The sequence below is a fragment of the Bacillus rossius genome, chromosome 6 (assembly GCF_032445375.1).
Source record: "Bacillus rossius redtenbacheri isolate Brsri chromosome 6, Brsri_v3, whole genome shotgun sequence".
Classification (NCBI taxonomy): Eukaryota; Metazoa; Arthropoda; class Insecta; order Phasmatodea; family Bacillidae; genus Bacillus; species Bacillus rossius.
Genome location: NC_086334.1, coordinates 41,282,640 through 41,310,382, shown reverse-complemented (window position 1 = coordinate 41,310,382; position 27,743 = coordinate 41,282,640). Strand labels below are relative to the sequence as shown.

General features: G+C 41.9%; 1 protein-coding gene across 2 annotated transcripts in view; it reads left to right on the top strand.

Annotated features, from left to right (window-relative positions):
- LOC134533088 (cGMP-dependent protein kinase, isozyme 1) overlaps positions 1–25,716 on the top strand; it is a 145,261-nt gene extending 119,545 nt beyond the window's left edge. Inside the window, exons 1-13 of one of the 2 annotated variants that reach the window (XM_063370328.1) lie at positions 2,721–2,852; positions 9,639–9,835; positions 11,873–12,015; positions 13,590–13,727; positions 15,323–15,492; positions 16,100–16,460; positions 17,103–17,319; positions 17,886–18,117; positions 19,390–19,553; positions 21,638–21,823; positions 22,647–22,713; positions 23,246–23,348; positions 24,936–25,716. In XM_063370328.1, the coding sequence (XP_063226398.1) occupies positions 2,736–2,852; positions 9,639–9,835; positions 11,873–12,015; positions 13,590–13,727; positions 15,323–15,492; positions 16,100–16,460; positions 17,103–17,319; positions 17,886–18,117; positions 19,390–19,553; positions 21,638–21,823; positions 22,647–22,713; positions 23,246–23,341 (2,088 nt within the window). In that variant the 5' untranslated portion in view covers positions 2,721–2,735 and the 3' untranslated portion in view covers positions 23,342–23,348; positions 24,936–25,716. Of the gene's footprint in view, positions 1–2,720; positions 2,853–9,638; positions 9,836–11,872; positions 12,016–13,589; positions 13,728–15,322; positions 15,493–16,099; positions 16,461–17,102; positions 17,320–17,885; positions 18,118–19,389; positions 19,554–21,637; positions 21,824–22,646; positions 22,714–23,245; positions 23,349–24,935 lie in introns of those variants that run through there. The other variant, XM_063370327.1, reaches the window with a different exon arrangement.
- Positions 25,717–27,743: the final 2,027 nt, after the last annotated feature.

The following is a 27,743-nucleotide window of genomic DNA, read 5'->3' as shown; positions in this document are numbered from 1 at the left end:
CAAGGGGCGCACAAAGACCGCGCCGACTGCAGGGCGTGAAGTCTTGCGTCACTGAGAGAGACCGAGCGAAGTTTTGGAACTGTCCACTTAGAGCAGTCATCTTGTCATTATTGAGAGCTCGTCCAGTCACCGCTGACCTGTTTACGTGACGATTTCCTGTTGTGAGCGACCGTTGGAACAGAGAGTTCCCGCTAGTTTTCGAACAGGCAACAACGGTAGCATCTGAGACAAAAATAATAACGGCAAGCCATTGAAAAACTCATAACCTGCCACGATGGGCTTGGAGAATCAGTGGCTGTCATCCCAGTACTAAGCTTCCCCGCTTATTGGGGGAACACATGCGGTGTGCAGAGATTCAGGAAAATACCGCTAAATTTAGAAACTTCTCGACGAATCAGAGTTTTGATTGTTTACGAGGAAATTTTAAGGATGCGCTGTTTCCGAATTTCGTTTTCATTTCGTGTATTTAGAAAGGTTACAATTGCTAATTAGCGTGTTTTTTTTTAGAATCAGTTTTTAAGCATGGAACAACCGTTACAGATTCTTGAAAACACTTGAGGGACTTTCATAACACCTTTATCTTCATTTCTCGTCCAAGTGATGTTATGGTCTCACCCAAATATCATAATTCTATGCACGATGAGAGGAGACTGCGCGCCAGTTCGGAGCCTTTCGCTTGGAGGCGATACCGCGCTAGAAACACCAAAGACCGTCGCACTTATCACCCGCCTCACTTAGACAATCACATCCCTGACCAGGCACCATAAGGGGTGCCTTATTGTCGCATGTTCAGTCCAAATTTTTCAAGCGAAGTTACGGTTAAGTAAGGAGTAGTAAGTGGGTATTGTTTTTTATTTTTTTCGCGACGATGAGAAATGAAGTACTACATATTTCAGATTTCTTTTTCCGAATAATTCATGTCAACCCTTTTCCATAACGCAACACATTACACATTATAGGGTCCTCGGTATTCGTGTTTGCTCACACAAGACACTCAGATCGTGTGTTGGAGGTTACTCTCCGTCATGACTTAGTTCACAAGCTGCGAGCCAGAGCTCGTTAAGGTTCGGAACACACCACAACAGTCTTTGAGGTCCCGTGTCTTGAAATCTCTAGGCCAAACCATGTGACGTACAACCCTTCCCTTTTATTTTTCGCCAACTTATCCTAACTTCGTTCTTCAAGACCAACCCGTACTGACAACTGGACAAAGAGAAGGTTCAATCAATCAAAGGATTGTAAAAATTGTGTTACGGATACAGACTGGGGAAAAAAATAGATCAGTAAATATAGCTTTATAATTGAACTAGCAAATTTCTTCAGACTGACCAAACAGTTTTCCGGTGAGAATGAGTGGCTCGAGGGAGGTCGCACTTCCCCTCACTCGCGGAACTCTCGGAACTCCGGAACTGTCGCGGTACGCGCTCGGAATACACCCAGAACTTTCCGGGAAGTGTCGCTGAACTCTCACCGCACTCCTCGCGGAACTCACCGCGGAACTCACGCGGCACACCCCGCAGAACTCTGTCGCTAAAAACTGCCACGCAGAGGTCGGCGTCGCTGCTTAAGTGGTCTGTGGCGCCCTCCTCGAACCAACGAGAGCAGCTGTGACGAGTCGCGTCATCCCGAGCCGACCAGACGCCCGAAGCGTCGAGAACAGCGTCGCTCGCTCACGCGGCGGCCCGCGGAATTCCCAAGGCTGCTCAGCGATAGATGACGGCGCCGAGGCAGGACGATGCGAAGGGTGCGGAGGGGGAAGGGGGGTAACGACGACCCTTGTAATTCGGCTATGGCGCGCGTGGCATGCCTTACGTGGTCGTGCAGGGGTGCCAGCCAGCTCCGAATATGACATCGCGGTCTGGTTTCTCGCGTTCGTGACAATATGTTAAATGAACAGAAGTATTTTTTTTTGTATATATGTGAGAAAACTGTGGTCTGAACGCCGTCTGTTGGCAACTGCATCCTGCATATATGCAAACAAACACGGCCACTGCACGGTAGTGTACCTGATAATGTCTTGGTTTGAAGAATCTTTGAGCGGGTCGTGCGAAACACTGTCGAGGACAGGTCGTGTCCCGCGGGCCGCCATTTTTGTCACCACTGCTTCAGACCATTGCCGATTATTTTCCTGAATATCCTTGAATCGTGTCGTCGAGAATCAACGTCACTAATGACCTTGTCATCGACGAGTTGTGTATCTCAATTTAAACAATAATAATGTCATTACGCGTGCATTCCTTTCTTAATCTTGATTATTACTTGTCGTAGCTATCATCCAGGCTAAGTTTGATAAAAAAAAAATTGTACGCTTCCGATAGTTGATGCCAGGTTCTCGGAAGGAGTGGAGGTCAACCGTACGTCCACGGTGATATGACGTGATCAGGGCACCCCTTTCCCACCCTTTCGGGAAAATTACCCCCCACGCGGGGAGGGTGAGGTAGGGGTTCCCACCACGGCAGCTGCGAGATAAGCCCCGCGAGATAAGATACGAGCGCGCGCGGGCCCTCTTCGGGGATGACGGCGGGAGAAAAAATAATAATAAATACTGAAGAGCGTTTCTCTGGCGTCGCGTCGCGTCGTGGTGGGTCGCCTGCTGCTGCTTCTCTGGAGGCGGCCGCGTCGACGACCGGTAATCGGTTTGTTTGCGCGACCCGGAGCGGTGGTTGGAAGGTGTGAGAGGTGTAGAGGGGGGGAGGATAGTCGCTCAGGAGCTGCCGGCCGCTCAAGGAGTCAGCATGAGGCTCGCCGACTGCCTGCCCTTCGTCGGCCTGGCCTCCAGGAAGGTGTTCCGGCTGCCTCCCGCGCCGGCGCGCTGTTCGGCGCGCGGCACTTTCCTGTCCGTGCGAGAGCAGGTGAGCTCCCGGCGTCATTCACTCGCCAACTGAGCCAATACATTATTTATTTATTTTTTTCCACCTAACCTAACTAAAACCTTTGAATATATATACTGTATAGAAGTCGCGAGTGGATAGGATTTACTCTACGTTTTTCAGAAGCGTATGATGAGCAGCTTGGGAACTTCACCGCTGCAGTGCGCTGCCGTAACGCCCTGTATCGTCTTAGTTGTTATTTACACGTTAGAGCGCAGCGCTGTCGCCCGCTGTCATTCCCCGCACCCCCCACCGATCATTCACTGCAGCTCAAGTTCGTTCAACAGGAGGGGGAAGGGGTGTTTGAAGAGTTCGAAACTTGTCCGCTAGGGACCACCACAAGTCGATGCCGTAGAGATGGTGGCGATTGCGGCGGTGAATTAACCAACTACCTCAAAACCGTATTAGAAATTTTAACCTGGGCTGGCGACTTCTATACAGTATATATATTCAAAGCTAAAACTAAGTGTGTTTGGGAGGGGGTCCGGGTCAGGGAGGGACCTAGGTGCGTCTCAGGCCGAAGCCCGCCTATCACGCCTTAGTCATGCTGGGATTAGCCATGCAGGGGAGAGGGTCGCATGCATCATGTGCTAGGAGGGGATTGGCCAATACATTGCGCGCAAAATACTCATGCAATGTTTCATTCGTGAAACAATGTTGTTTTTTTTTACTTCGTAAAATATTATATCTTTTTTTTTTTAATATCTTGAGTTTAATAATTTTTTACACTTCTGCATCTGTGTGGTTATTCAGGAATTTTTTTTTCAAAAGTGATAGCCCCTTTAGGCTATTTTTTTTAAACGAATTCCTGGCATATTTAAAAGTAATTTTAATTATTTATAATGTTGTGGTTATATTTCTGCAAAACGATTGAGCGTTGGGAAGTGAGTGCTTTATATTCTCGCGTAGGGACGTCGAAATTGGGCGAACCGAAGTTCTCGCCCTCTCCTCGTTGTGACGTTTTGTAGTTTTAGCCGCGTGCGCTTTCGATCCAGCTGTCGCAACCCTTCGATTTGCATTCGTTTTCAAATGGACGTTAAATTCCGCGTGCACGCCGCCGCGCCTGGAGACTTCAAGCGGGGACGAACACGCGTAGAGCCGCCAACTGCGCTCCGCGAACCACCAGCTGTCGGGATCTTACGACGAACACAGAGGCGTGCCAGTGTGGACGTGTTCGGGGCACGCTCGTCCTTATCGACGCTGGCAGTGTGCGTGGAGTGTAAGTGGCGTGGCGATGATACTTTGGACCTGATAGAAGTTTATAAAACATATCACGTGCTTTCAACTACAGTTAAATTTCTAAATAAGTATTTTTGGCCTTGTGCTTTGTATTGATTTACCGGTAATGTGGGAAGGCAGTACAACATAAATGTTTAGACAATATTATAAAAAAAATTTCCACCATTTTGTGGGGGATGTTACCGTTCATTACTTCATTCATTACTTTCAAGTTTTACTACCTTTAGGTTTTTTTTTTAGACATAATGTACTGACGCCTAATGCTATGAACTTTCATTCGAGGAGGGATTCATACAATTAACCCTTTCATCGCAATTGCAAAGGAGCCAGTTTTCAATCAAAGGGATATCATCCAGCAAGAAATGAATGTGCATAATGAAGGCCGAGTATTTGTCCCTCCGAGTGCACCAAAACCAGCAAAAGGATGGCAACAAAGTTATGTAACTACACTACTGGCGGATTCTCTCGGACATTTTAGAATCTGCCATTCAGCACGTATTATGAACAGAACTAGATTAAAACATTTTGCTCGTTTGTACCTTCCAAAAGAGTGTCGTATTCGACAGCCGCAAGATTGGAGGTTCAGCATGCTGTTTATGAAATTTCTATGAAAGAAGGTCGAGGTTTGTTTGAAACCTCTACATACAATTGATGACCAAGCTCACAATTTCATTCCGCTGCACCCGACAACTCTTTCCCTTGCATGTACGTGCAACAACCATTTTCCCATCCATCAGCTCCATCATTTCCTCTTCCTGCACAACAACCACAATAACAACAACAACAACAACAACAACAACAACAACAACAACAACAACGACACCCTTTGGAGTCACATGTTCCGCAGTCCTCTCCAGATGGTCGTTCCCTGACGCTACATAACTCCACGTGTTTCATCTGCTTCTGCTCGAGACGTACAATAAAAATCAAGTCACTATTTCGCCGCTCAAGTTAATTCATAGTCCTATATCTCATTCAGCTCAGTGTTCTGGAAATTGTACTGACTACGTGGAGATTTCCCTAATATTGTTGTGGAAATTTGTTTAGATGTGTGGTTTTATGTTAACTTTTCTGAATCCTTTTTTTTTATTCTTATTTTTAAAGTATGTACTTTTGTTTCATCATGCGTGCGCTGTATTTTTCTAAATACCTGTAGCTAAATTTTAAAAAAATTAACCAATATGAACATTTATTTGTACTTTGGTTCAACTAACTTTTATAGTTCCTTTAAAAAAGTTCAATTAATGCTGAGCAATCTTCTGAAACTGTTCCTCCGATATCCTGCTTTGAAATTCGGATAAGGTATTGCAGGATTGAGTATAAATCTCGTGTTGCTAAAAAAAAAAAAATTGCAACTCCATAGCAAACCTATAATAATAACATAAAAAATATTCAACTACAATATAATGAATATTAATTTTTTTTTATAATTTTGTTGTCAGTCTTTATAAAAGTGGTGAATAGTTAGCCGGATTCTTGCCGATCTTGAACAGTAGTCGGTTCTCGCAACGTGTTTTTCCTTCTTGCACTTTTTTGGTTCAATTTTCAACACGTCTCCAAAGGTAGTCGAGCTCATTCGTGTCAAATTTATGTATTGTCAGCTTATCGCTTCGTAATCCTCGTCGTTCATGGCCGAGTGATCTGCGGTGGTGGGGAGGTTCAGATTGCTCGCCCTGTGCTCATCACGTGCTTTAGGAGCGCGTCGCTTCTGATGTCAGTATGGACGCGCCTTAAGCCACTGCTGATTTACACTGGTTTTGTTAGAGAAGAACCTCAAGAATGGACAAGAGACCGTGAAACATTCACACACAGAGAACAACGGCAATGAGGTACGGCATGAAATTAATTTAAATCGGTCTTTTTTTCCTTGGCAAAAGATAAATCCACCCTTCGCAGTATGAAGCTTCCAGTTTTCAGGCAGTCACTGGTTCATGCCTTGTTGTGAGAGCGCCCTTGGTATATGCGTGCTGTTTCCTCCCGCCTCCCCGCATGCCGCATGCAAATCGACCATTACTTTGCACGTTTAAGTCGTATCGGGCTGCTGTTGTTCGCAAATGCTGTGGTGGCAGCGACGTACTCGCCAAACCGTGAACACTGCGCTAATCACCCGCGCACAACCATTTAATGAGCTGCACACCAGACTGCTGGTTCCTAGTGCGCTTAGTTGGCTCGCAATGTTCGCACACGGCTCGTAGAGCGTTTAAACCTCCTCGGAACCGGCATCGCGCGTCCTCCTACTTAGCCCGTGGATTGGTTTGGCGCCTAATGCGCGCCAAATTCAAATTTTCGCGCTACTTATTCGCGCCTTTAATTTTGCAGAGTTCCGTTTCCGGGCCATGTATTTTAAAAAAATTTGCTCGTTTTTTGCACTGACTACTACCCATTAAACTAATGCCCATAAATTGGGAGTGAACAAATTCAGAAAATATTATTGATATAAAGTAGGTACTGTGTTTCTTTTTTTCTTATGGAAACATGAAAATTTGTTATCAAATATGTAAGTTTGGCTTGCTTGATTATTTTTATAAGGGATTGTGCACTATGTTCGGAAACTACTGGACTTAAATGTAATGGTTAGCAGGGAATGCCATAACAAGTTTTTTTTTCTTTGTTAAGGAATAAAACATCCGGAAACGCAGACCTGCAAAGTAACAAGTACAAACGGTAGCGTGAAAATTCGCATAGTACCAAAAAAATAGGACACTACAAGTTAATATTAGTGATTGAATTTACTGTGAATAAATACAAAATATTACTCTACATAATACCCCTTCCAATTTTTCGTTTCTTATATCGCTTGTAAAATATTTTTTCGGATCTAATGATCAGCGGAATATCCATTTTTTTTAATAATGGGCTAATGCGGGGAGGTACTTTCACTATCTGTATGGTGCTACTACTTTACTACCTACTTTCTGCTTCTTTTTACTAACACTATTTCTGTGGTAGTATTTTATTCAGGGAAAACCTACTTGTTTTGATGTTTCTTTTTTTCACAAACAATAAAGCAAAAGCTACGTCATGTTGTGGCTGCAAGTTAACAAAAACGGGCTGTCTCGTTTTACTTACGTATGGTAACATTATATGTTGTGATGTCTGTATATTTTAAAACGATTTTCTCTCAGTAAATGGCTAATTAATGTACAAATAAATATTTAGATACTTATTAGCCCAAATGTTTTGCCCGTAACGTGCAAACATTAATTTTAAACATTGATTTTCATCGCACAAGTAGCATTGGCAACCAGTTTTGACTCATATTTCACGCCCGTGATAACTAGCTTACCACGCACGGCTTCACTCACGTAAATATAAGGATAGTACTTTCAAACAGTGTAAGAAAAGTATTCGATCAATTCCAAACGTCCTTAAAACATTACCAATGTCAGGGACCGACCGGCTGGAGAGGAATGCGGCACGTGTGGCTCTAAGGGTTGTTGTTTTTGTGGTGGTTGTTGTTTTTGTGGTTGTTGTTGTTGTGCAGGAAGAGGAACTGATGGAACCGATGGATGGGAAGTTGGTTGTTGCACATACAAGCGAGGGGAAGAGTTTTCGGGTGCAGCGGAATAAATAGTTGAGCTTGGCCATAATATTGTCTGTAGATGTTTCAAACAAAACTCGATCTTCTTTCATAGAAACTTCATGAACAGCATGCAGAACCCCAGTTTTGATTTATTTTTTAATTTTCTCATTACTATTATTTAAGGACTATTTCTGTTTGATCTGTCACGACTATTTCTAACAGATATTCACCAAGTGTAATATTAAGTAACACAAAGGTGACATCGTGTTAGAAAATATCAGAAATAGCCCTTAAATAATAGTAACACCTAAAAACTGAAAATAATAATAATAATAATAATAATAATAATAATATGGCACCAGAGTCCGAGCTTTAAGTGACACGATGTTCCATTCAAAACATAGCATTTCAAGGGGTTTAAATGCCGAAAGTGATGATACATTTAAAGCCTTTTAATTTTTTAAGGTTTAATATATGTGACAATTTTTTGTCTCCCGTATTAGTATATCCGTAGCTGAATTCAACCTTAATAAAATGAGACCTACCTCCTTTACATTACATTAAGAAGTAAATTTAAAAACTTGAAACACGATAAAACACGCAGTTCCTTTTTAGTGTAGAACTCGCCAACTGTCACATTCCCGGTGGTTAATCACTGTATTCGCTGATTTCCTTTCGGTGAGATTGAACCGGAATTCCCCACAAGTCGGAAAAAGAGGTGTACGTTGCCGAGAGCCGTTGAGTTTTTATCGGGGTCATCTCGTTTTTCTACGCCCAACCATTCATTCCCTCTATCCTCTGTTCCGATTTCATAACCATTCATTCTCTTGAAAGATAACGTCTACGATAGTTTAATACTTAACACAGTGATTAATTACTTTTGCACCCAAAATAGAATCCTAGAAAATTAAGGGGGGAGATTGTAACTGAAAGACTTCAACTTGGTTACTACCGATTTGGGCCATAATAATTTTATGTTGTTGAATTTTAAAATTTTTTCTGTATTAAAGAATAAAGTATATTTTAGTGTAATGCCTATAATTAACAAAAAAAAAGCAGCTGCTACAAATAGTTTCCCAGTGAAATCATTAGCGTTTGGTATTGAGTTCATTATTGTAATGTCTAGAACGGTTATAATATTGCCAATATATTTTACGCTATAGATTTTCAAAAGCTCTTAGTGTGATAAAAATATCGTTACGGTACGAGAACTGTCCAAAACCGGTAACGGTTGCAATTTCTCCCCCTTAAGGCTTCGGTTTCTCACACGCCATTTTGCAATTTTTTTTCCCGTCATCACTTTAATTAAAGGGCTAAAACTTTAAAATTTCAACTCGATACGTCACTTGCGTTCGTTTGTTCTGCCTCAAATATATTTTCAAGTGTAATGGCGTGGGCATGAAAAAGTCGCGCGTGCCGCCGTAATCATAACATTGCACGAAATTTCACACCCATGAATATTTATTTATTTATTTATTTATTTATTGCCTTATATTTTAAGTGGCGACGTTGAGGCGTACCGCCTTGGTCTCACACTTGACCACGTACATCTTTACTGACTAGGTACGTAAAAAAGTAAACCTGATAAATGTCATGGCCTACACCAGGGGCGCAACAACTAAATTTCCCAAAGGCGGGGGGGGGGGGGGGGGCAATATACCTTTTTATAAAGAATCATCGATCCTTCCCCCCCTATTGAAGCGCTGGGGGGTCCGGGGTGTCCTCCCCCGGGGAAAATTTGTATTTCAAGGTGGAAAATGGTGCTATTTAAGCAGTTTTATTATCTAAAAATTGATTACACAGCACTTTCTTTGCCGCCGTTTGCCCCCACTTCAAGGTTTCGGAAAGGGGGGGAGGCGGGGGGCAAAATACCCTTGCCCCCTCCCTGTTGTTGCGCCCCTGGCCTACACACGCGGGGGAACACGGAGCTCGAGGGGGAGAACGAGCGCTGTAGGGGAGCGGGCGAGGATGCGAGGGTGTGGCTGACCTGCCTCGCCCGCCGACAGAGCGTGCTGCAGCAGGCGACGAGCTTCGCGCGCGACGGCGACCTGCTGGCCAGCCTGCAGGACCAGCACGGCATGGCGGGGCAGGCGCAGAAGCCCGCCAGCTCGTCGTCCAAGAAGCAGGGCGTGTCGGGCGAGAGCTCCGAGCTGGGCCACACCGCCGACGACATCCAGATCCAGCGCTACGACAAGGACTTCAGGTGAGTTGCGCTGGGTTCAGGTTTACGAACACCCCGGGGTCACTCAACTTTGAACATGAATCCACAAGGATAATCCCTGTAAATTATCACATAATTCAAAAAAAAGTCTTAAGATGACTGCAAGAGCACGCATATTTCTTCCACGTGTGCATTGGCGCGGATGCAGGAATTTGTTCAGTAAATTTGGCACACCAAAAATACTTACATTTTTTTTGATGACTCTAAACCACAGTATGGACCTGCAGTAATAGCCGTAGGTTACGTGGCTTATCACACAGTAACATAATGTCTTTAAATACATTTAACATTTTTTTTTCTTCATAGCTTCAGGGGGTTCATACTCCCTATACACCCAACTAACCCTTTGCATCCGCCACTACACCTGTTTATTCAACCCGGTTTATACCAAATAAACAGAACTTTGAAGTCGAAATACGGTTTTCTTTCTACGAGCACCCAGTTATCTAAAATTTCAAAGAACTCCTCATTTATGAGAGGTGAATTATTCGCTGAAAAGTCCCTAAATTTACTGGAATCAAACAGTGCAGTCCCAAGACGCGCCTTTTGCAGGTTTAACCACCAGCGACATCAAATCTTTAAGAGTTGCCGTAAAACAAAACAGGTAACACTAAAACTTTAAAATTGGTGGGAAGGAGTTGTTTGCACTCTAATTCACAAATGTGGTTGCACCTTTTTTCGTCTGATCCCATTGTAATCTTTGACATTTTTATCTTTCAAGCAAAGCCCAACTCGATAAATGTATATTTTAAATTCTTTTTAAAAACAGTAAAAGAACTGAAGTTGGCTCTGAAAATCACCACGGTTTTAATCTTGTGTTTTTATTGTAAACTGAAAATGGTAAATGCTTCATTGTACAAATCTCCAATAATTTAATTCCTATCATTAATCGACTTTACATTTTGAGAAGCCAAATTTTCATTCTCATATTTTAAAATTAATGTTTCCTAACTGGAAATTTGCTACACTAAACTCTTTTTACGCTAGATGCATTTTCTTTCAAATAATTTTCTTCAGAATGTATTTTTTCTTTGAGAAATATACTATGCGAAAACTTGCCCAACACTTGTTTGTTAAGATAAGTTTATTTCATTTTTTAAGTAACTTTTTTCGTCTGAAGTATTTCTAACTCAGCAATTGCCATGAAGTCATTTTTCATTTTTCTTAGAATAATTTTCACTAAAAAGCTTCTTCATCTCTCAAATTTTGTAAACAGCAAGTATTTCATCCCACATTTGCGCTATAGGTGTTTGCCCTAAAGTAGAGTTGAAACTTTTTAAGCAAAGCGATGTGCACACTTGAAGTAATAAGTATAAACATACTTACAAATTAATATTCTGTGGCACAAACGCATGTCCTAGTGGTCTTAAGGTGTTTCTGAAGCGCCGAGATATACTTGAACTTACATGTACAACTATTAAGTCCTTATAAGTTCAATGGAAATTTGGTCCTAATTTGGTCCAAGTACGGTCAGCTCTGAAACTGATAGAAGTGGCGTGATTTCATAATACTGGACTGTAATTCGCCTAAACCAGAGTTTCTATCACGTTCCAGTCAACCAATTTTTTTTTCTGTAGCTTCCCTCCAATCATTCGAGGCAAATGCTAGGATTGTACTTACCATAGACTTTGGTTAATTTCCCTTACCGATATATATATATTTTATTAGTGTCGTCGAACATTTAGTGCGATATATCAATGCAACGAGACAAGGCACCGTGTAAAAAAATGGGTTCGTGTACTTAGGTACGCGTGTGAGAAGTTATACTTCTTTGGCATCATTAAAAAATAGTTTTTAATTGCATGCAAATAATTCTCCATGGTAGCGTTATTCTCCATGGTAGCGTTAAACGGTCAACGCAACCTTTTTGGAAGTTTCATTAGAAGTATAACTTCAAAAAAACTCAAAAATCGAAATGTGGCATTGTCTATCAGAACTCGACTATTGGACATGAGTGCAATATGTACTGCCGTGGCTATGGTCTCGCGAGATGAGTGAATGTGCTGTGCGCATGCGCAGATCGAAGCAGCTGATCAAGGACGCCATCATGGACAACGACTTCTTGAAGAACCTGGACTCGAGCCAAGTGCGCGAGCTGGTGGACTCCATGTACCCCAGAGAGTACCCCAAGGGCAGCTACGTCATCAGGGAGGGCGGAGCCGGTAACTGCCACCCCCCTCCCCGTGGTGCTTCCAGTTTGTGACCTACAGTTTTGGCCTCTTTCGTCAATGAAACAGTAATAAAGCGAATACGTATTGCTCTGTTGATTACAGTTGAAGGTCCTTAATCGTGCATTAAAGGGTTCGCTGCGTTCTGTTATCCGGCACCAAATGAGCCGCTCGCATTGATGTTTTATCAGGGTGGATCCCCTGCTGTTGACCTTGGCGCGCCAGGTTCGCAGTACTGCACTATCGACGTGTTTAGTTTCCTCGGAGTTCATTGTTACTGTCGGTTTTCAATTCAGTACAGTGTTTCTGTTTTCTTGCGTTACGTTACACATTTCACAATTTCACATTTTCACATTTGATTTTCCCGTCTATACGATAATTTACGCTCGATGATCCGTAAAAGGTATCAATACGACAAGGCATTGGTTCCGAGCGTGCCGGATAAAATACCTTCCGCTGTATTGCCGAACATGAAAGAAAGTCACCCATATTAAAACACTTCTTAACGTCATGAATTAATTTTGTCCCATGCTACTTCTCGAATAAGCTCTGTTTTGATAATACTGGAACCGCAGCTCACTAACTCAGCATGAAATAGTTCGCTTGAACAAATAAATTGAGCAAAATAAGGTTATATCAGATTAAAGTTAAAAGCTGCGCTCAAAAAAAAAAACACATTTTTGTGTAAACAGAAAAATATTTTGTCAGTGTAGACCAAATGTCTGTGGTTATAGTAAAAATAAATCTTTTCTCGGCCAAACTGTTCATTGTAATTTGTGACAGCCTAAATTTTTAAAACATAAAATATTTGTTAATGCAATATAAGGTAGGGTCCATTTTGACTAAAGTTATGTGACAGATAGGCTACAAAACTATTTTTTCAGTGTTTCGTAGCACAAAATCAAGAGTGAATTAAGAATTTTCAACAGTTAGATGTAAGAACACCAGCCTAATTGTTTCTGAATGTACAAATAGTTTTATTTCAATTATATACTGAGAATTGAATTATCTCATTTTCACTCTTCGTTAGGATACCTCTTTAAAATATTGTGCTTTCTAGTGTAGTCAATAATAACGCTACAATATACAGAATGTTTCGTAATTCGTGCGATACATGTGTAAGGGAGTGATAGAACAGTTCTATATCAGCACAAATCATTGTACTAAATATATGGCAATTACGGATGCCGACAGTGATGCAAGCTTCACTCCTTCAATGATGTGACCACAGCACATTGGCGAAAACACCAGGCATGTCTCGTAAGGTGCCAGCAACAGAGGTATTCATTTGGGTTTTATATGACCACAATTGTTGTTGCTGTGACCTGCGCATCAATATTGTTCTATGGCTGTGTTCGAACATAAATTGTATGGTGACTTGTTCTTGTCTGTATGCGTTCCATGACTCCTGTCAATGTGTGTACCACTAATTCTGAAACATCTCGTCCTGTACATTCAGATGCTCTGCAGGCTCTCAACAGGTTCAACCGTAAAGTTGTGAACCACGCCGCTGGGCGGGATGTGACCTTGACAAAGCTGGTGGATGAATGTGCGCGGTGTGCTTGCAGGCGCGCACCTGTACGTGTCGGCGGAGGGAGAGTACGAGGTCATCAAGGAAGACAAGGTGCTGGGTCGCATGGGCCCGGGCAAGGCGTTCGGCGAGCTGGCCATCCTCTACAACTGCACTCGCACCGCGTCCATCAGAGGTGAGGACTGCCGGAGCTTGGGCGGTGATGCCCTTCATCAGGGTGCTGAAGTGATGTTGCGTTTCGTCTGTGTGGAGTACTCTGTTCTACGGTGAACCATTCCATCATAAAAAATGCACTATTGACCAGAAGAAAAGGTGACTGGTTGGCCAACGTAGAGTACTCTGCTTTACGGTGAATCATTCCATCATTTAAAAAAACAAGCAATATTGACAAGAATAAAAGATGTGACTGGTTGGCCAACGGTTCCAACCAATCTCAGAAGCTTATCTCTCATTGGACAAAACCACCCCAGCCAGTTAGGAGGGAGAACGATTCTGTTTGACCACAGCTAATCAGGAAACGCTCACCTCCAAGGTGAGAGAACTTACAAAGAAAAAGTGTGTCCAAGACTAACAGTAGGTATGGGACTGCTATTCTGAAGACGGCAAATGCAGTGACGAGTGAAACGTTGGTGAAATCTGGGACTTTGTCACTGTTAGAACCCACGAGCCAAGCAATCTCCATCAATTGTGTTGTCTACCTCTACAGTGTTTTAAGTCCAGTGTGGCCATGCTGCTACCTAGGTTATAAACCAGGTAGGTCTGAGTCTAACTTTCCATATTAAGGCAGTTACAGGCAATATAGACGACAATAGATTCGTGTTTCTTTATCCATTTTTATTTCACTTCGTATAACCTCCATGGATATCCCCCATTAAATTCCTCTACCTATGATTGAGCTCACCATACAGAAGAAAAGCAAGCTTATTGCATACAATATGCCACGAGAGATACCTTTCATTCGCCAATTAAAGTATAAACTTTCGGGCTACATTAGTAAAATTTTAATTGAAACATTAAGAATTATAAGAATGCATTTGCAAGATACCATATCTTTCAACATCCATTGAACGGATACCTTAAATTGAAGAAAATGCAAAACCACTGATGGTCATGAGTATTGAATTTCAAGCAATTATAATTTCAATATTTTCTTATTTATATATATATATATATATATATTTGTATATATGTTAAAGAATATAATGTGAATGGTGTAGAGACCACAACTACTCAATGTTTTATAATAGATTGTTTATTGTTAGGGGCAAAACTATTTTAATGCTAGCGCTCATCAATCTGCAATAAGGTATGTCCGCACCAGCATTTCCTTTCTTGAGATTGGTAGTTGTCGTTCACAAGTATTCGGCCGAGCCACTCAGTACGTGTTTGCTTTCGCACTGAATACCTGTGATTCGTGTGCCTTCAACCAATCACGAGAAACACATACGATGCTGCATGCAGTGTTTTAACTCACGGCTAGTCTCAAAAGCTTTTCGAGGAAAAACATGTTCCTCTACTTATTGGGGGAAAAAACATTTATCACGGATGACTTAGGGCCGCTTGCAGAGTCAGGTGAGTCAAGTCCGAGAAAAAAATTGGCAGGTTAATAGAATGGAAGAATACTCCACTTGGTCTCAAGTCGTGACTGTGCAAGCCGGCCTTAATGTGTCAAAACTATTTGAAAATGTGTTTTTTTTTTCCTTAGTGGAGACTGCAGACAAACATCCTTGAATGCACTTGTGAAGGTCGGCTGTGTGTGTGTGCGCGCAGTGGTGAACGACGCCAAGGTGTGGGTGCTGGACCGGCGCGTGTTCCAGCAGATCATGATGAGGACTGGCCTCCAGCGCCTGGAGGACAACATCAACTTCCTCCGCAGCGTGCCTCTGCTCAAGGACCTCAGCAGCGACGTGCTCGCCAAGATCGCCGACGCGCTGGAGGTGGTGAGTGCTCTCTCGCGGCGGGGCCGAAACAACCATTTCGGGCTGAAGCAACCGTGTGAGGCAGCCAACTGAAGGTACCTAGGACGAAAGAGACCAAATTTGCGGTGGGAGTCTGTATTTCACCTGGAAGCGAGCGAGAAAGTTAATCCATAGGCAAAATTTTAGGTCCTGTACTTGTTTGTGGATTCACGATCACGTTACAGCACTGTAAAGTTTCCATAAATGTTTCTTAAAATCCCTGTTAAAAACTTTATCGAAGTTATCATTATAGTTGCTTACATTGTTTTATACCCCAGACATGTCGTTTCGTGAAATATGATTAATTATCGAGTAGTTAGTTTTGAGCATATTGATAATATGAAAGTAGAAATAATTAAAATGGTATCGAAATTTTTGGAAATATGTTCTTTTTTTGTTGTAAATATTAAAAGACTTTAAGAAAAACCAATGTTTGCCAGTAGCTGCAGAAGGTTAACTGGTATCAGTAGATAGTGTTGAAAGAGCTCGTCCAGTGCTGGCGACTGCTGCAGCGGCTGGTGTGAGGTTGTGGTGGGAGATCTCCCCGGCCCGGTCAGGCGGAGACAGCTCGGTTCCCCCGTTGCCGCAGGAGTTCTACCCGGCGGGCGCCCACATCATCCGGCAGGGCGCGAGCGGCGACACCTTCTTCATCATCTCGGCGGGCAGCGTGAAGGTGACGCAGCGGCCGCCGGGCCGGCGCGACGAGGAGGACATCCGCACGTTGGAGCGCGGCGACTACTTCGGCGAGCAGGCGCTGCTCAAGGAGGACTGCCGCACGGCGAGCGTGATCGCGCTGCACCCGGGCGTCGAGTGCCTCACGCTCGACCGCGAGTCATTCGCGCAGCTCATCGGCGACCTCAGCGAGCTGCACGACAAGGACTACGGCGACGAGACGCGCGGCCTGTCGCGGCCCGCCAGCTCGGGCAGCATCTACTCGGACGCCGAGCAGGGTGGGTTCCTGCTGCCCGTCTTCTCCCTGGAGGGTCCCTACAGGTGGCCTGGGAGCCCCCCCCCCCCCCTCCACCCCACCGGCCCAGAGAAAAGGTCGTTAGTGTCTCCACCCTAGAAAATTTGAAAATCTAACTCTTCGAAACAACATTTTTTTAACCCAGCCTGGAACTTAAATTTTACCATGGTTTTGCCGATTTGGCTTATGAATTTTAAATATCAAATTCCTGATAAAGTAATACTCGAGTTGGTTTCTTTAACAATGCTGACGGTCGAACTCTGTTGGTGACCATAAAGGAGTACATATGCGTAACCTGATCAACCAGTCCCTCGATGTTTCAGCATCATGTTAAACTTCCCCGTCCATGGTGGTGTTGCGCGCGCAATTTCAGATGCTCGCTCAAATTTCACCCCTAATGAGCCTAAAGAATTATAGCATCGAACATGCCATGCTATTACCACAGTTTAGTTTGCTGCCACTCTGAAAATGGACCACGGAACTGTTCTGTAAATTTTCCTTTATTTTCCTCCAGTACAGCTTTACCACACTACAAGCAGAAATAAGTGCTTTAGCGGGGCTCTCCAAGGGATGCCCCTGGAACAACGAGGGTGCGAAGGTGAGCGAGGGTCCTTGTGACTTGCAGAGTTCGACTACATCCGGCTGGACGACCTGGACGTGGTGGCGACGCTCGGCGTCGGCGGCTTCGGGCGGGTGGAGCTCGTGCAGTACATGTACGACAAGACGCAGACGTTCGCCCTCAAGTGCCTCAAGAAGCAGCACATCGTGGACACGCAGCAGCAGGAGCACGTCTACAGCGAGAAGAACATCATGATGACGTGCCGCAGCCCCTTCATCTGCAGGTGATTACCCTATATATCCACACGAGATGCAACCTCTACATCTACAGGTGAGGTGAACATCATGGTGACCTGCCACAGCCTCTTTATCTGCAGGTGAATACCCTATAGATCTACTATGTTAAGTGAATAACCCTGGATAAGAGTCCTTCCTCGGACAAAGTTCTTTTACAATTGCAGTTAAATGTCTTTAATCCGAAATTCTATGTATTTTTCAGCACATCTTAACACAATCAAGTCACTCGGAGCCAGATTTTTTCGGGTGGATTCTCACAATACTGCGCTGCCGCCATTTTTAGTTCGCTCAGAGTTTATCCTTGCCACAGTTTTAATTTCACTACTGTGTTTACTGTCTTCAAGCGAGTTCGCGATTTAACAATTGGTGTTCCCGTTAATACTTACTATAGTGATGTTCGATAATCCGGTAAGGTCATGGTTCCAACCATGTTGGATTAAAGACCTTCCACAGTTGTTTGTACACCGTTTGGCATAATAAGAAAGGTTTGTTAACATCTAAAACCACCACATTGGCATGTTGACTGAGTGTGACCCATGTGGCCTTGTCGCAGACTGTACAAGACGTTCCGCGACAGCAAGTACGTGTACATGCTGCTGGAGGCGTGCCTGGGCGGCGAGGTGTGGACGATCCTGCGTGATCGCGGCTGTTTCGACGACCTGACCACTCGCTTCGTGACGGCCTGCGTCGTCGAGGCGTTCGAGTACCTGCACGCACGCGGCATCATCTACCGCGACCTCAAGCCGGAGAACCTGCTGCTCGACGGCCAGGGATACGTCAAGCTCGTGAGCATGTTACACTCAGACTGGAACTACCCTGAATTAAATCACCCTTACCAAAACTAATGTCAATCAAAAATCACCTCGACTAAAACCCAACTCGAACAAAACCCACCTCAACCAATACCCACCTCGACTAAAACCCAACTCGACTAAAACCCACCTCGACCAAAACCCACCTCGACCAAAACCCACCTTCACCAAAACCAACCTCGACAAAAAGCCACCTTCACCAAAACCAACCTCGACCAAAAGCCACCTTTATCAAAACCTACATTGACCAAAACCTGCCTCGACCAAAACTCACCTCGACCAAAATTACCGAGACCAAAACTCGTCCCGTTCAAATTATACCTAGGTCTATCCCTGACCAATACTAAGCCCTAACCAACACTCAACCAGACCAAAACCCACTTTGACCAAACCTCGCCCCGTACAAAACTCACCTTGACCAAATCCCACACCGACAAAAACCAACAATGACTAAAACTCATCCCACAATTTAACATCTCATTTAAAGTTTTATATTTTAAATATCTTGACATTGAAATATTTATTATTTTACGCTATGAACACTAGCGTAATATTATTAATAAAAGTAATATTTATATCTGTGACAATTTGACACACATACTTGATCGATGCAATCATACATCTTGAGAAATATTGAAATAAATATTATGCAAAACTTCTATGAATGTTCTATCAAAGGTTAACTTCAGCTTTTCGAAGCTAAATTTGAAAATGTGGTGCTTGCCAGCTGATCTGAACAATTAGCTCCCGACAGTAATTCCTGTCACATCTTGTACAAGATTCAATTGAAACGCGGTTTTTCTCACACCTGTTCCAACTGCACCGTTGAAAATGTTTACCTTCAATTTACAAAGAACACTGATTTACATATTATCCAGGAATATTCTCACAGTTACGGATATTTTTTGGTAATTTACTTAATTTGAAAATCAACCAACAATGACAGTCTTGGTAGATTTGGGGGAAAAAAGACTTGATGAATCTTTTTTTGCAAAAACCTCTCGGATGTCGGAATGCGGGATAGTTTTTACAAAGGTACGAAAATGCGGAGAGGTGAATTCTTCGTTGCAAAGACCGTAAATGTAGTTTGGTTTTGAACAGTGTGGTGTCGTCGTGCTGGAAAGAAAGCAATCGCGCTCAGCGAGAGTCCCAAAGTGTTCAGGTCAGCTTGTGACGGACCGCGCAACGCGGAGAAGCCTTTGGCTTTGGACGTGCAGGGGGTGTGAGACTCGCGATTGCCCGCAGGTGGACTTCGGCTTCTCGAAGCGCCTGGGCTTCAGCGCCAAGACGTGGACCTTCTGCGGCACGCCCGAGTACGTGGCGCCGGAGATCATCCTGAACAAGGGCCACGACCGCGCCGTCGACTACTGGTCGCTGGGGGTGCTGATGCACGAGCTGCTCACCGGCACGTGAGTTGCGGTCGACCTCGAGACTCGGGGTGCGCTGGGAACAGGGCAAACCAATCAGGGACGGGAATCCTTCTTTTCACGGACGAGAGATCCAAACTCCCGATCGTTAAGAGTCCTGAAAAATTCGCGGGTTCATTTCGTGTTATGCTAAAATTCAAATAATTATACCTTAGTGCTGCTTCTGTCATTGGTTCACTGTTAATCTGGAGGACTGAGGGTTCAATTAGAGATCCTTACTCATAGAAGTGTCAAATCGCAGGCCACCCAGTCGAGACGACTCACAAGTCAACAGCCAGTGAACAGTTGGCATTTGCCCGAGTGTGTAGAGGATATTGGAGTCTATCCTGGAGGTCATTGAACCCGCGAAATTTTTCGGTCTCTACCGATCGTGCATCTTCGGGGGTTATTTTTTTTTGGTTCGTTGTAAATAAATATGGCGGTGTTGATAAAAGGATACTAATGGTCAATTAGGTTACGTTAGCTACATTATAAATACTTCAAAACACTGTGGACGTTTGATTTGGTTAGGATAGCTGCATTAAAGATACGGGGGAAAAAAGCATGAGCTTCGGGGAACTTCTTGTTTTGGTTCTTTCGTCTGTGAAAAGAAGGCTTCTCATCAGGGACAGGTCTGCCGTTGTCGTCGCGCCGGGCCAGTACATGGAAGCACACACGTGCAGTATTTTTTTTTGGACATACGCCATACCTTATTACACTGTATGTCGTAAGAAAACTCAATAAAGGACAAATAATTAACACGTTAAGTTGCATGAACAGACCGCAGAGATAATTACCGTGGAAGGATAAAGTCAGAAAAAAATATCACAGCACATACGAAATTCCTTCCACCTAATTCTCTCTGCGGTCTATGCATTTAACTTATTATATCGGCTGATTTGGCCTTTTGTGTGTGTGTGTGTGTGTGTTTGCGTATTCATTTTTTTTTTTTCGTTATTGACGTTTCTCTATAACACACACTATAACCAACACTGGTGTGTGTAAAATTACATTTTAAATTAATCGTGAAGTTTAAAATATGCGGCATCGCTTACAAAAATTACTTGAAAAAAAAAAATAAAACTCAAAAACTTCGAAATTCTCAAAGAGATGTTGTCACCTAAATTATTCAACAAACAACTATTACAATGACACTCCATGCCACACCAGTTAGTCTGTTTATTGATCAGCGTCCCCGGTGGATGTAACAGCCTGAGTATTTCTGCGCAAACGTTTCCTGAGGTCCGCCGGCTAACAGAACTGAACTGTTGTTAGCGCCGTTAGTTCGCTAGCCACCGCGAGCTCCACTAAGCGGACGGGTCTCACCAAGGAGAAGGATAGGAATTTTTCCGACCTTACTATATGATCGTGTGGCGGACATTTAGAAATGACACAAACTCACTATTTTATGTCTATGACCAGGGGCATGCATATTTCGTTTAAAAAAAATGCCGAGACTAGCTGAAACCAAGTACACTGTAGCATCAGCTGTGTTTCGTGATTCGGTGAGTTTCTTTCAAGCACATGTCTACTGTTACAACACCCATCACAGTGATTCAGTGCGGAAGCAACCGCGTCCTGAGTGCCCGAAATAAGGCAATGACTTTTTCTCGCAGACGGCCGCCAATCACAAAGAAGAAACCGCTGGTGCGTCTAATAGACTTGCAGAATTTTTTCCCCTCCCCGCGAATAATGCCTGCCGCTGTACATGACCTACGATTTTCTGTTATAAAAAATTGAAATTACCTCTTTTTTCACTCCATTAAGGATGGAAGTCCATAGTAATATGTGGCCTACGTTTTTAAAATCCAGGTAATGCGCTAGCTGTATGCCAAATCTCATCAGAATCCCTTTCAGCGGTTCGGGCGTTATTGAGTAACAAACATACACACAAACTTTCGCATTTATATTAGTGTGATGTGATTTTAGCATTTATGAAATTTTTTCCCCTTGAGAGACAGTGCCAAACTGCATTGGCGTGTGTCCAAAGAATTCGTACTAAATCAAAAAAATCTCCCCCATTGCTTGGTCAATTGAAAAACAAAGAAGCCGGCGGACACTCGGCACTGCGCCGTCTCCTCCCGCAGGCCGCCCTTCACCGCCGCCGACCCCATGAAGACCTACAACCTGATCCTGAAGGGCATCGACATGGTGGACTTCCCGCGCCACATCACTCGCGCCGCGCAGTCGCTCGTCAAGCGGCTGTGCCGCGACTCGCCCAGCGAGCGGCTCGGCTACCAGCGCAGCGGCATCCTCGACATCAAGAAGCACAAGTGAGTGGCGCCGCCCACCTTGGGGGGGGGTCCCCTCTTCTATTCCTCCCCCCCCCCCCCCCCCGGCTCGTCGTCCCACTTGTTCCTTCCACATTGCACAATAGAAAAACCTTCTTCTGTGCGTTCACAAAAGATTACTCTGGAAACCAGTTTGTAACACTACTCAAGAAAGATAGATAATACTGGGTATTTGTTACGGAAATATTAGTGCAAAAATTTTATATTTTTATTGATTTTTTTTTTCAAGCATAATTATTTTAAAACCGTAAAAAAAAATATAAACGAATATTCAACCATCCGATATTTTGTTTTATTATGTTTGTTTTTTATGTGCGCAGTTTATCCTGGAAAGCTATTCAGGGAACGGTTCATGGATAACTTTTAACTATTGTTAGGTACCGGGACAACACAAAGAATAAATGCATTGGGCAAGAATCGTGAACTCAGTATTTGCTGCGAACTTTTTTTTTTTTTTTTTTATAGCGGTACAGTTGCTTTCGTGTAAATGTACATATTTGCAAATCTCTGTTATTTTACATGATTATTTCAGTTCTATTTACAAAAAAAAAGTATAAATTATGTACCTGCATGATATTTATTTTCAAAATTTATCATCAAAAATTAAACATGAATTTTCCCCGTCCGTTCATAATATTTTGGTTAGTCGTGTGTTTATTTATTTGTATAGTTTTTTATTATTATTTATTACTGCGAGATACTGTTTCGAGTGAAATTTTGCAGGGCTGAGTTTTAAAAAAATTCAACCTTTTTGTCAAAGTTAACCCTTGCTCTTGCTTTAAAAATTATTATTTTATGTTTGCAGATGGTTTCAGGGTTTCGATTGGGACGGCTTGAAGCAAAGGACTCTTGCGGCACCAATTGTTCAGCAAGTGAGTGCGTTTGGTTCCCTCAATCATTCTTATCAGATGACCAGAGATGGCTAATATGTTCCTTTTATAAGAAATTTTATACATGTATGTGTTTTAAATTAAATATTTAGTAAATGGTTTCTGAAAGAAAACACTATGTATGTTTGTCCCACGTCTAGAAATGCTACCATATAACCACAAACAGTTACTTTTATTAATTATTGTGTATGTCTCCCAAATAACACTCAAAACGAACATTTCTAAATCGAAGAGTTTGTTTGAACCAAACATGCATATTTTACTGTGATAAATATTATTTGTATTTTAGACAATATATGTAATTTGCTCAATATTATTAGCATATTCAATTTTTGGCAGTAAAATACTTTAATGCACGATACGTAACCGGGTAGAAAATTATATTCATTCACATAATTTTAGAAGTGGAATATATTTTTGAGTAAAGTATATTTCTGGTATTTTTGTTAGGATTTATTCTGTATTAGGGGAATAGTCTGATAGAAAGGATGTTTTACAGTTGTTTTTGTTTCAGATTCGAGGACCAACGGATACATCCAACTTCGACACCTATCCAAAGGAAATTGAAATCCCTCCAGATGAAATGTCAAACTGGGACATAGACTTCTGACACTTTTGTAAGTTTATGTTTTTTTCCACTTAAATTATTTGAAAAAATTAGAAAAATCTTTGGTAAAGGGTTTGAGTAAAGGTAGTGTGTTTTAATCAACACACAAATTATTCTGTACTCGCTCTATTTTTTTATTAAAAAAATAATATTATTGACTATAATTTAAAAGTTATTTTAAATCAATTTAAAATAAACTACAATTTATTACGAATTATGTCAGAACATTAAAAGTAACTGTTTATATTAGTTTTCTATTATATAAATGTTTAGAACCCTGAGATATATATGTACATATATGAAATCTCCCAATAATTAAAAATAGGCATATTTGTCTTGATGAATAAAATAACTCAAAGAAATGTTTTCCTTACATACATTTTCGTGCCTCTTTTTTGTTAAATAAAAAAAAACTTTTGTTCACTCAAAAATCCGATTTTTAGTAATCAAAACTTAACAAGTAGGTCGGATAATACATTTATAAAATCCCGAGTGAAGTCAGATGTTGATGTCTTTCAAAAGGATATGCCGTAATCAATTATATGTCAATAAACATTGTGGATTCGCCTTTATGGTATGTAATGTATAGATTGAACCTTAAAAATTATGTAATTATTTTCAAAGTACGGAAATAAAAATCCTAATTCACGCTGTTGACTAATCTACAGTTAAAAAAAAAAATATTTTTCGTTACACTCGTCGAATGCTTAATCCAGAATGTTATCACTCCAATAAATACCAAGGGACTAATTTTACGTGCTGAGAAATCTAAAAGGTCCATTTGACGTGCCTCTTAATAATGCCTTAAAGGGGATAAATCTGATATTTCAAAAATATATATAAATTGGTCTAGGTCAAGTTTTGCACCAGGAGAATTTTCGGGAAAAAAAATCTCTGTAGATTTACACTTGTTCGAGAGTCTTCAGCACTAAGTAGCCTCGTCAGGGGAAACAAAATCAGTTAACAGTGCAGATTTTCTGTTCATAGCGGCTATACGCTTTCGAATCCCATCCTCAATGAAGTCTACCACTTTATTTTACGACCACTGCAGATCATCAGATAGCGACAAAATTGTAAAACGTTTGTTCTTTTCTGCACCAAATGCTCAATAATAACAGAAGGTCGCCCACTTAGTTACCCCCCATTTCCGTACCGTTCCATCGGTCATAGTGCTTTCTCCGCACACTTCACTGATCTGACGATAAATTTCAGCCGCGTTCACGCCTTTAGCACCAAGGAGGCGAATCACAGCGCGTACTTCACAGTCGGCGGTGAAGGGGGTTCTCGATCGGCGGAGGCATTTCAAATGCTCAGAAACAAACGTAGAAAAGGCGGTCGAATGTTTCCGTTATGGCGTACGTGGTTTGCCTATAGATGTAGGCACACACGCCGACCGCAGCGCTGCAGCAGCCGAACTAAAAAAAAAAAAGTGGTACTTAAAAAAAAAAAACACCCCTCGAATTTTCGAAGGGACACTCACACCTGAGCCTAAGACATGGCCACAACGTTCAAAAGCCCAAGGCGTTTGTGATGCTTCGGCCACGAAAGATCGCAAACAAGATTCAATAAGATTTTTTTTTTCTTCTCCACTTCGCAGATCCTCGCGGAGAACACCGGATCGCGTCCCTTTAAGACGACCGACGGCTGTTGGCGGAGATCTGCGCCTAACACGGGACTGCTGTACTGCTGTGTCGCCTGCGCCCGGGAAGAGCTGGCGGTTGAACATCGCGGGCAGCGCCGGAGACGTGAAGCGACGCTCGCTCAGTGTTTGCCTATGAATATTTTTTTTATATCAGATGTTTATATTATATGTATATTTATATGTACAGACACGTTTTTCCCCGTAGATATTTTCAATACACAGGAGTCAATTACATCGCGGTCAATCACTAGGACGGGGCGTTTTACGTCACTGACCTGTTGGAAACGGAACTATTTAATTTTTTAACGTATGCGTGTCCATTACATGAACTTAGTGGCAGAATGTAAAAAAAAAATTTTTTACGAAACGCTTATCTTTTCACGCATATGTATTTTTAACCCTCGATGAAAAAAAATGTCAATTTAGATCTGACCATTGCATTCACGCACCTGTATTAGCAAAGGTTTATTGATGAGTGTGGTGACTCAAGTGTTTTCCACGTGAGAGAGAAGTGATGAGTTATCGTCATGTGAACACGACTTCCTATGAACTCGCCTTGCACGTGAACAGATGTGAAGACGCCGGGGCTGGAGTGTTCAGCTACAATCCAGCGAGACGTCGTGAGCTGGGTGAACCATGTGGCCTTACTTTGTTACAATAAGTGAAGTGGGTTTGTTTTGTAATGTTTCAGAAACCCGTTGTTGTGGAAATAAAATTTCTTTTTTTGATCTTGTGATAGGCAGTGACTTGATATTTTACTTAACGGTCCTAGTGACGGTTAGAATCAATTTTTGTCTCAAATCCGAATCTCATAATTTTAATTTCCAAAAAGTGCCTCAAATCCTAACATGGATCTTAAGAGTCAATAACATAATACATGAGCAAAAACACACAAACTTAGTTTTAAAAAACATATTCCAATCAAATTATTTTGTTTCTAAATAAAAATATATATTAACTTGCCCAGGATATAAACAATACTTTTTTTTTTCTGTCACAAATTTTCCTGAAGTTCCATCGTAGATGGTCGAAAACACAAACATTTCTTTATAGTTTCTGTAGAGCACAAATAATTTAGTCCTTGTTAAGTAAACAGATGGTAGTGTTCAAATCTCTCCATTTCATTTCTTAAAATTTTATTCATTGAATTCTTTTCCTCGAATAACAAATCATAACAGTATTAAAATCTGAAAGTGTGAGTGTAGTAATTTTTTCATCAATAGCCAATACAACCTCGTGGTGCTTGTACTGTGACGAGAACGAAAACCAGACTGCCCTAGTACCTACTACTATGTGTTCTAGTACCTCAGAGACGGCAGTGAATTTATATGTAGGAAGGTAGTCTTATTTAAAGGCAGGCTTCTGATTTTTTGGAATTAGCTTTACGTATGCGTTTTTTCAGGCATTGCACTGGATTATTGGCGTTTTCCTAGAAAAAATATTACATGGGAAATACATCAGTAAATGGATAAATAACTTAGTTAAAAGAATGTATAAACTATCTATGCCAACTGCTGAACTCTTTATATGGTATGCTGCTTTCTTAACGTCTTTAATAGTTACACGTTTGCAATATAATCGTTAAAGCCTGTCTTGTTTGCCATTTTTTTCACTGCTCTATTTTGGACGTCAGTATATAGCCATAAAAATAGCGCTAAGTCCAATAGGATTGATATCAGTTACTGCAGTCATTTTTTTATTTGGAAGCCCCGTGTTTCTTCAATTCTCGTAATAGCTAAGCCGGTAGGAAATTTCGTAGACCTATATTGTAGGTGTAAGCAAATTTTGCCATGTTGATTAAATTTTTACCTTATAACATGTAAGAATTCAAAAATACTTTTGGTACTTCGTCATTGCTTACTTATAATCCCGGAAAGCCGTATCCCGTCATGCCATCAATTATTAAATGCCACGTGTCATCCACGGAGACTAATGATTCGCCACACGGCAGATTTTTAATGAAGCTTGCGAATCAAGAAATTTTTTAAATTTTTTTAACATATATATGGACTCAGTGATGCCAACTGTTGTTCACTGGAAAGCAACATAAAATCTGTTTCAAACTCACCACAGGCAGAGTATATAAGCAGTGTATGATCCATTTCTGAACAACAAAACATCAAAATAAACTGTGCCATTTTCACAAATCAAAAATACATGTGTAGAGGACTTTAAAATGTGAACATGTGATTACAATCGTTGTGTAGGCCTACTGAGTAATTGTTAGCCAATCACTGTCCCATGCGGAATGTGGTGATTTATAATTGTCAATGCCTTTGAGGCATATGTTTTCTTAAAAGTTTTTAAAACTATTTACAGTTTCGAAGTTGGTTGGACAAACGGGTCTGGCTTTTTAGAAACAATACAAAGAAGCTGAGCGGGAATTTCAGCTATAATTTTCAGTTATAAATTTGTTTAAATTTTTAACTTTTTGGATGTATAAAGGACCTTTGTTTTTTACGTCATTCAGAAAACCCGAATGACTTAAAAAGATCAATTGTCAATACACTAATCACTCGCAGTTCACCACTAAAAAAACTTGAACTTAATAAACACGATGTTGACTACTTCTTAGTTTTTGGGATGACATCACCTCCAATGAAATAATGATGTGCCCAACGTTTCGGCTTGCCACATGGCAGCTATCTTCAAGGGCGATTAACAACTAGTGTCATTCACAGCCGAGCTGTAATTGATCCGAATGGGCATATTACTTCTTCGGACGTGGTATTACCTAAAAGCTGAAAAGCATTTAAAAACTCT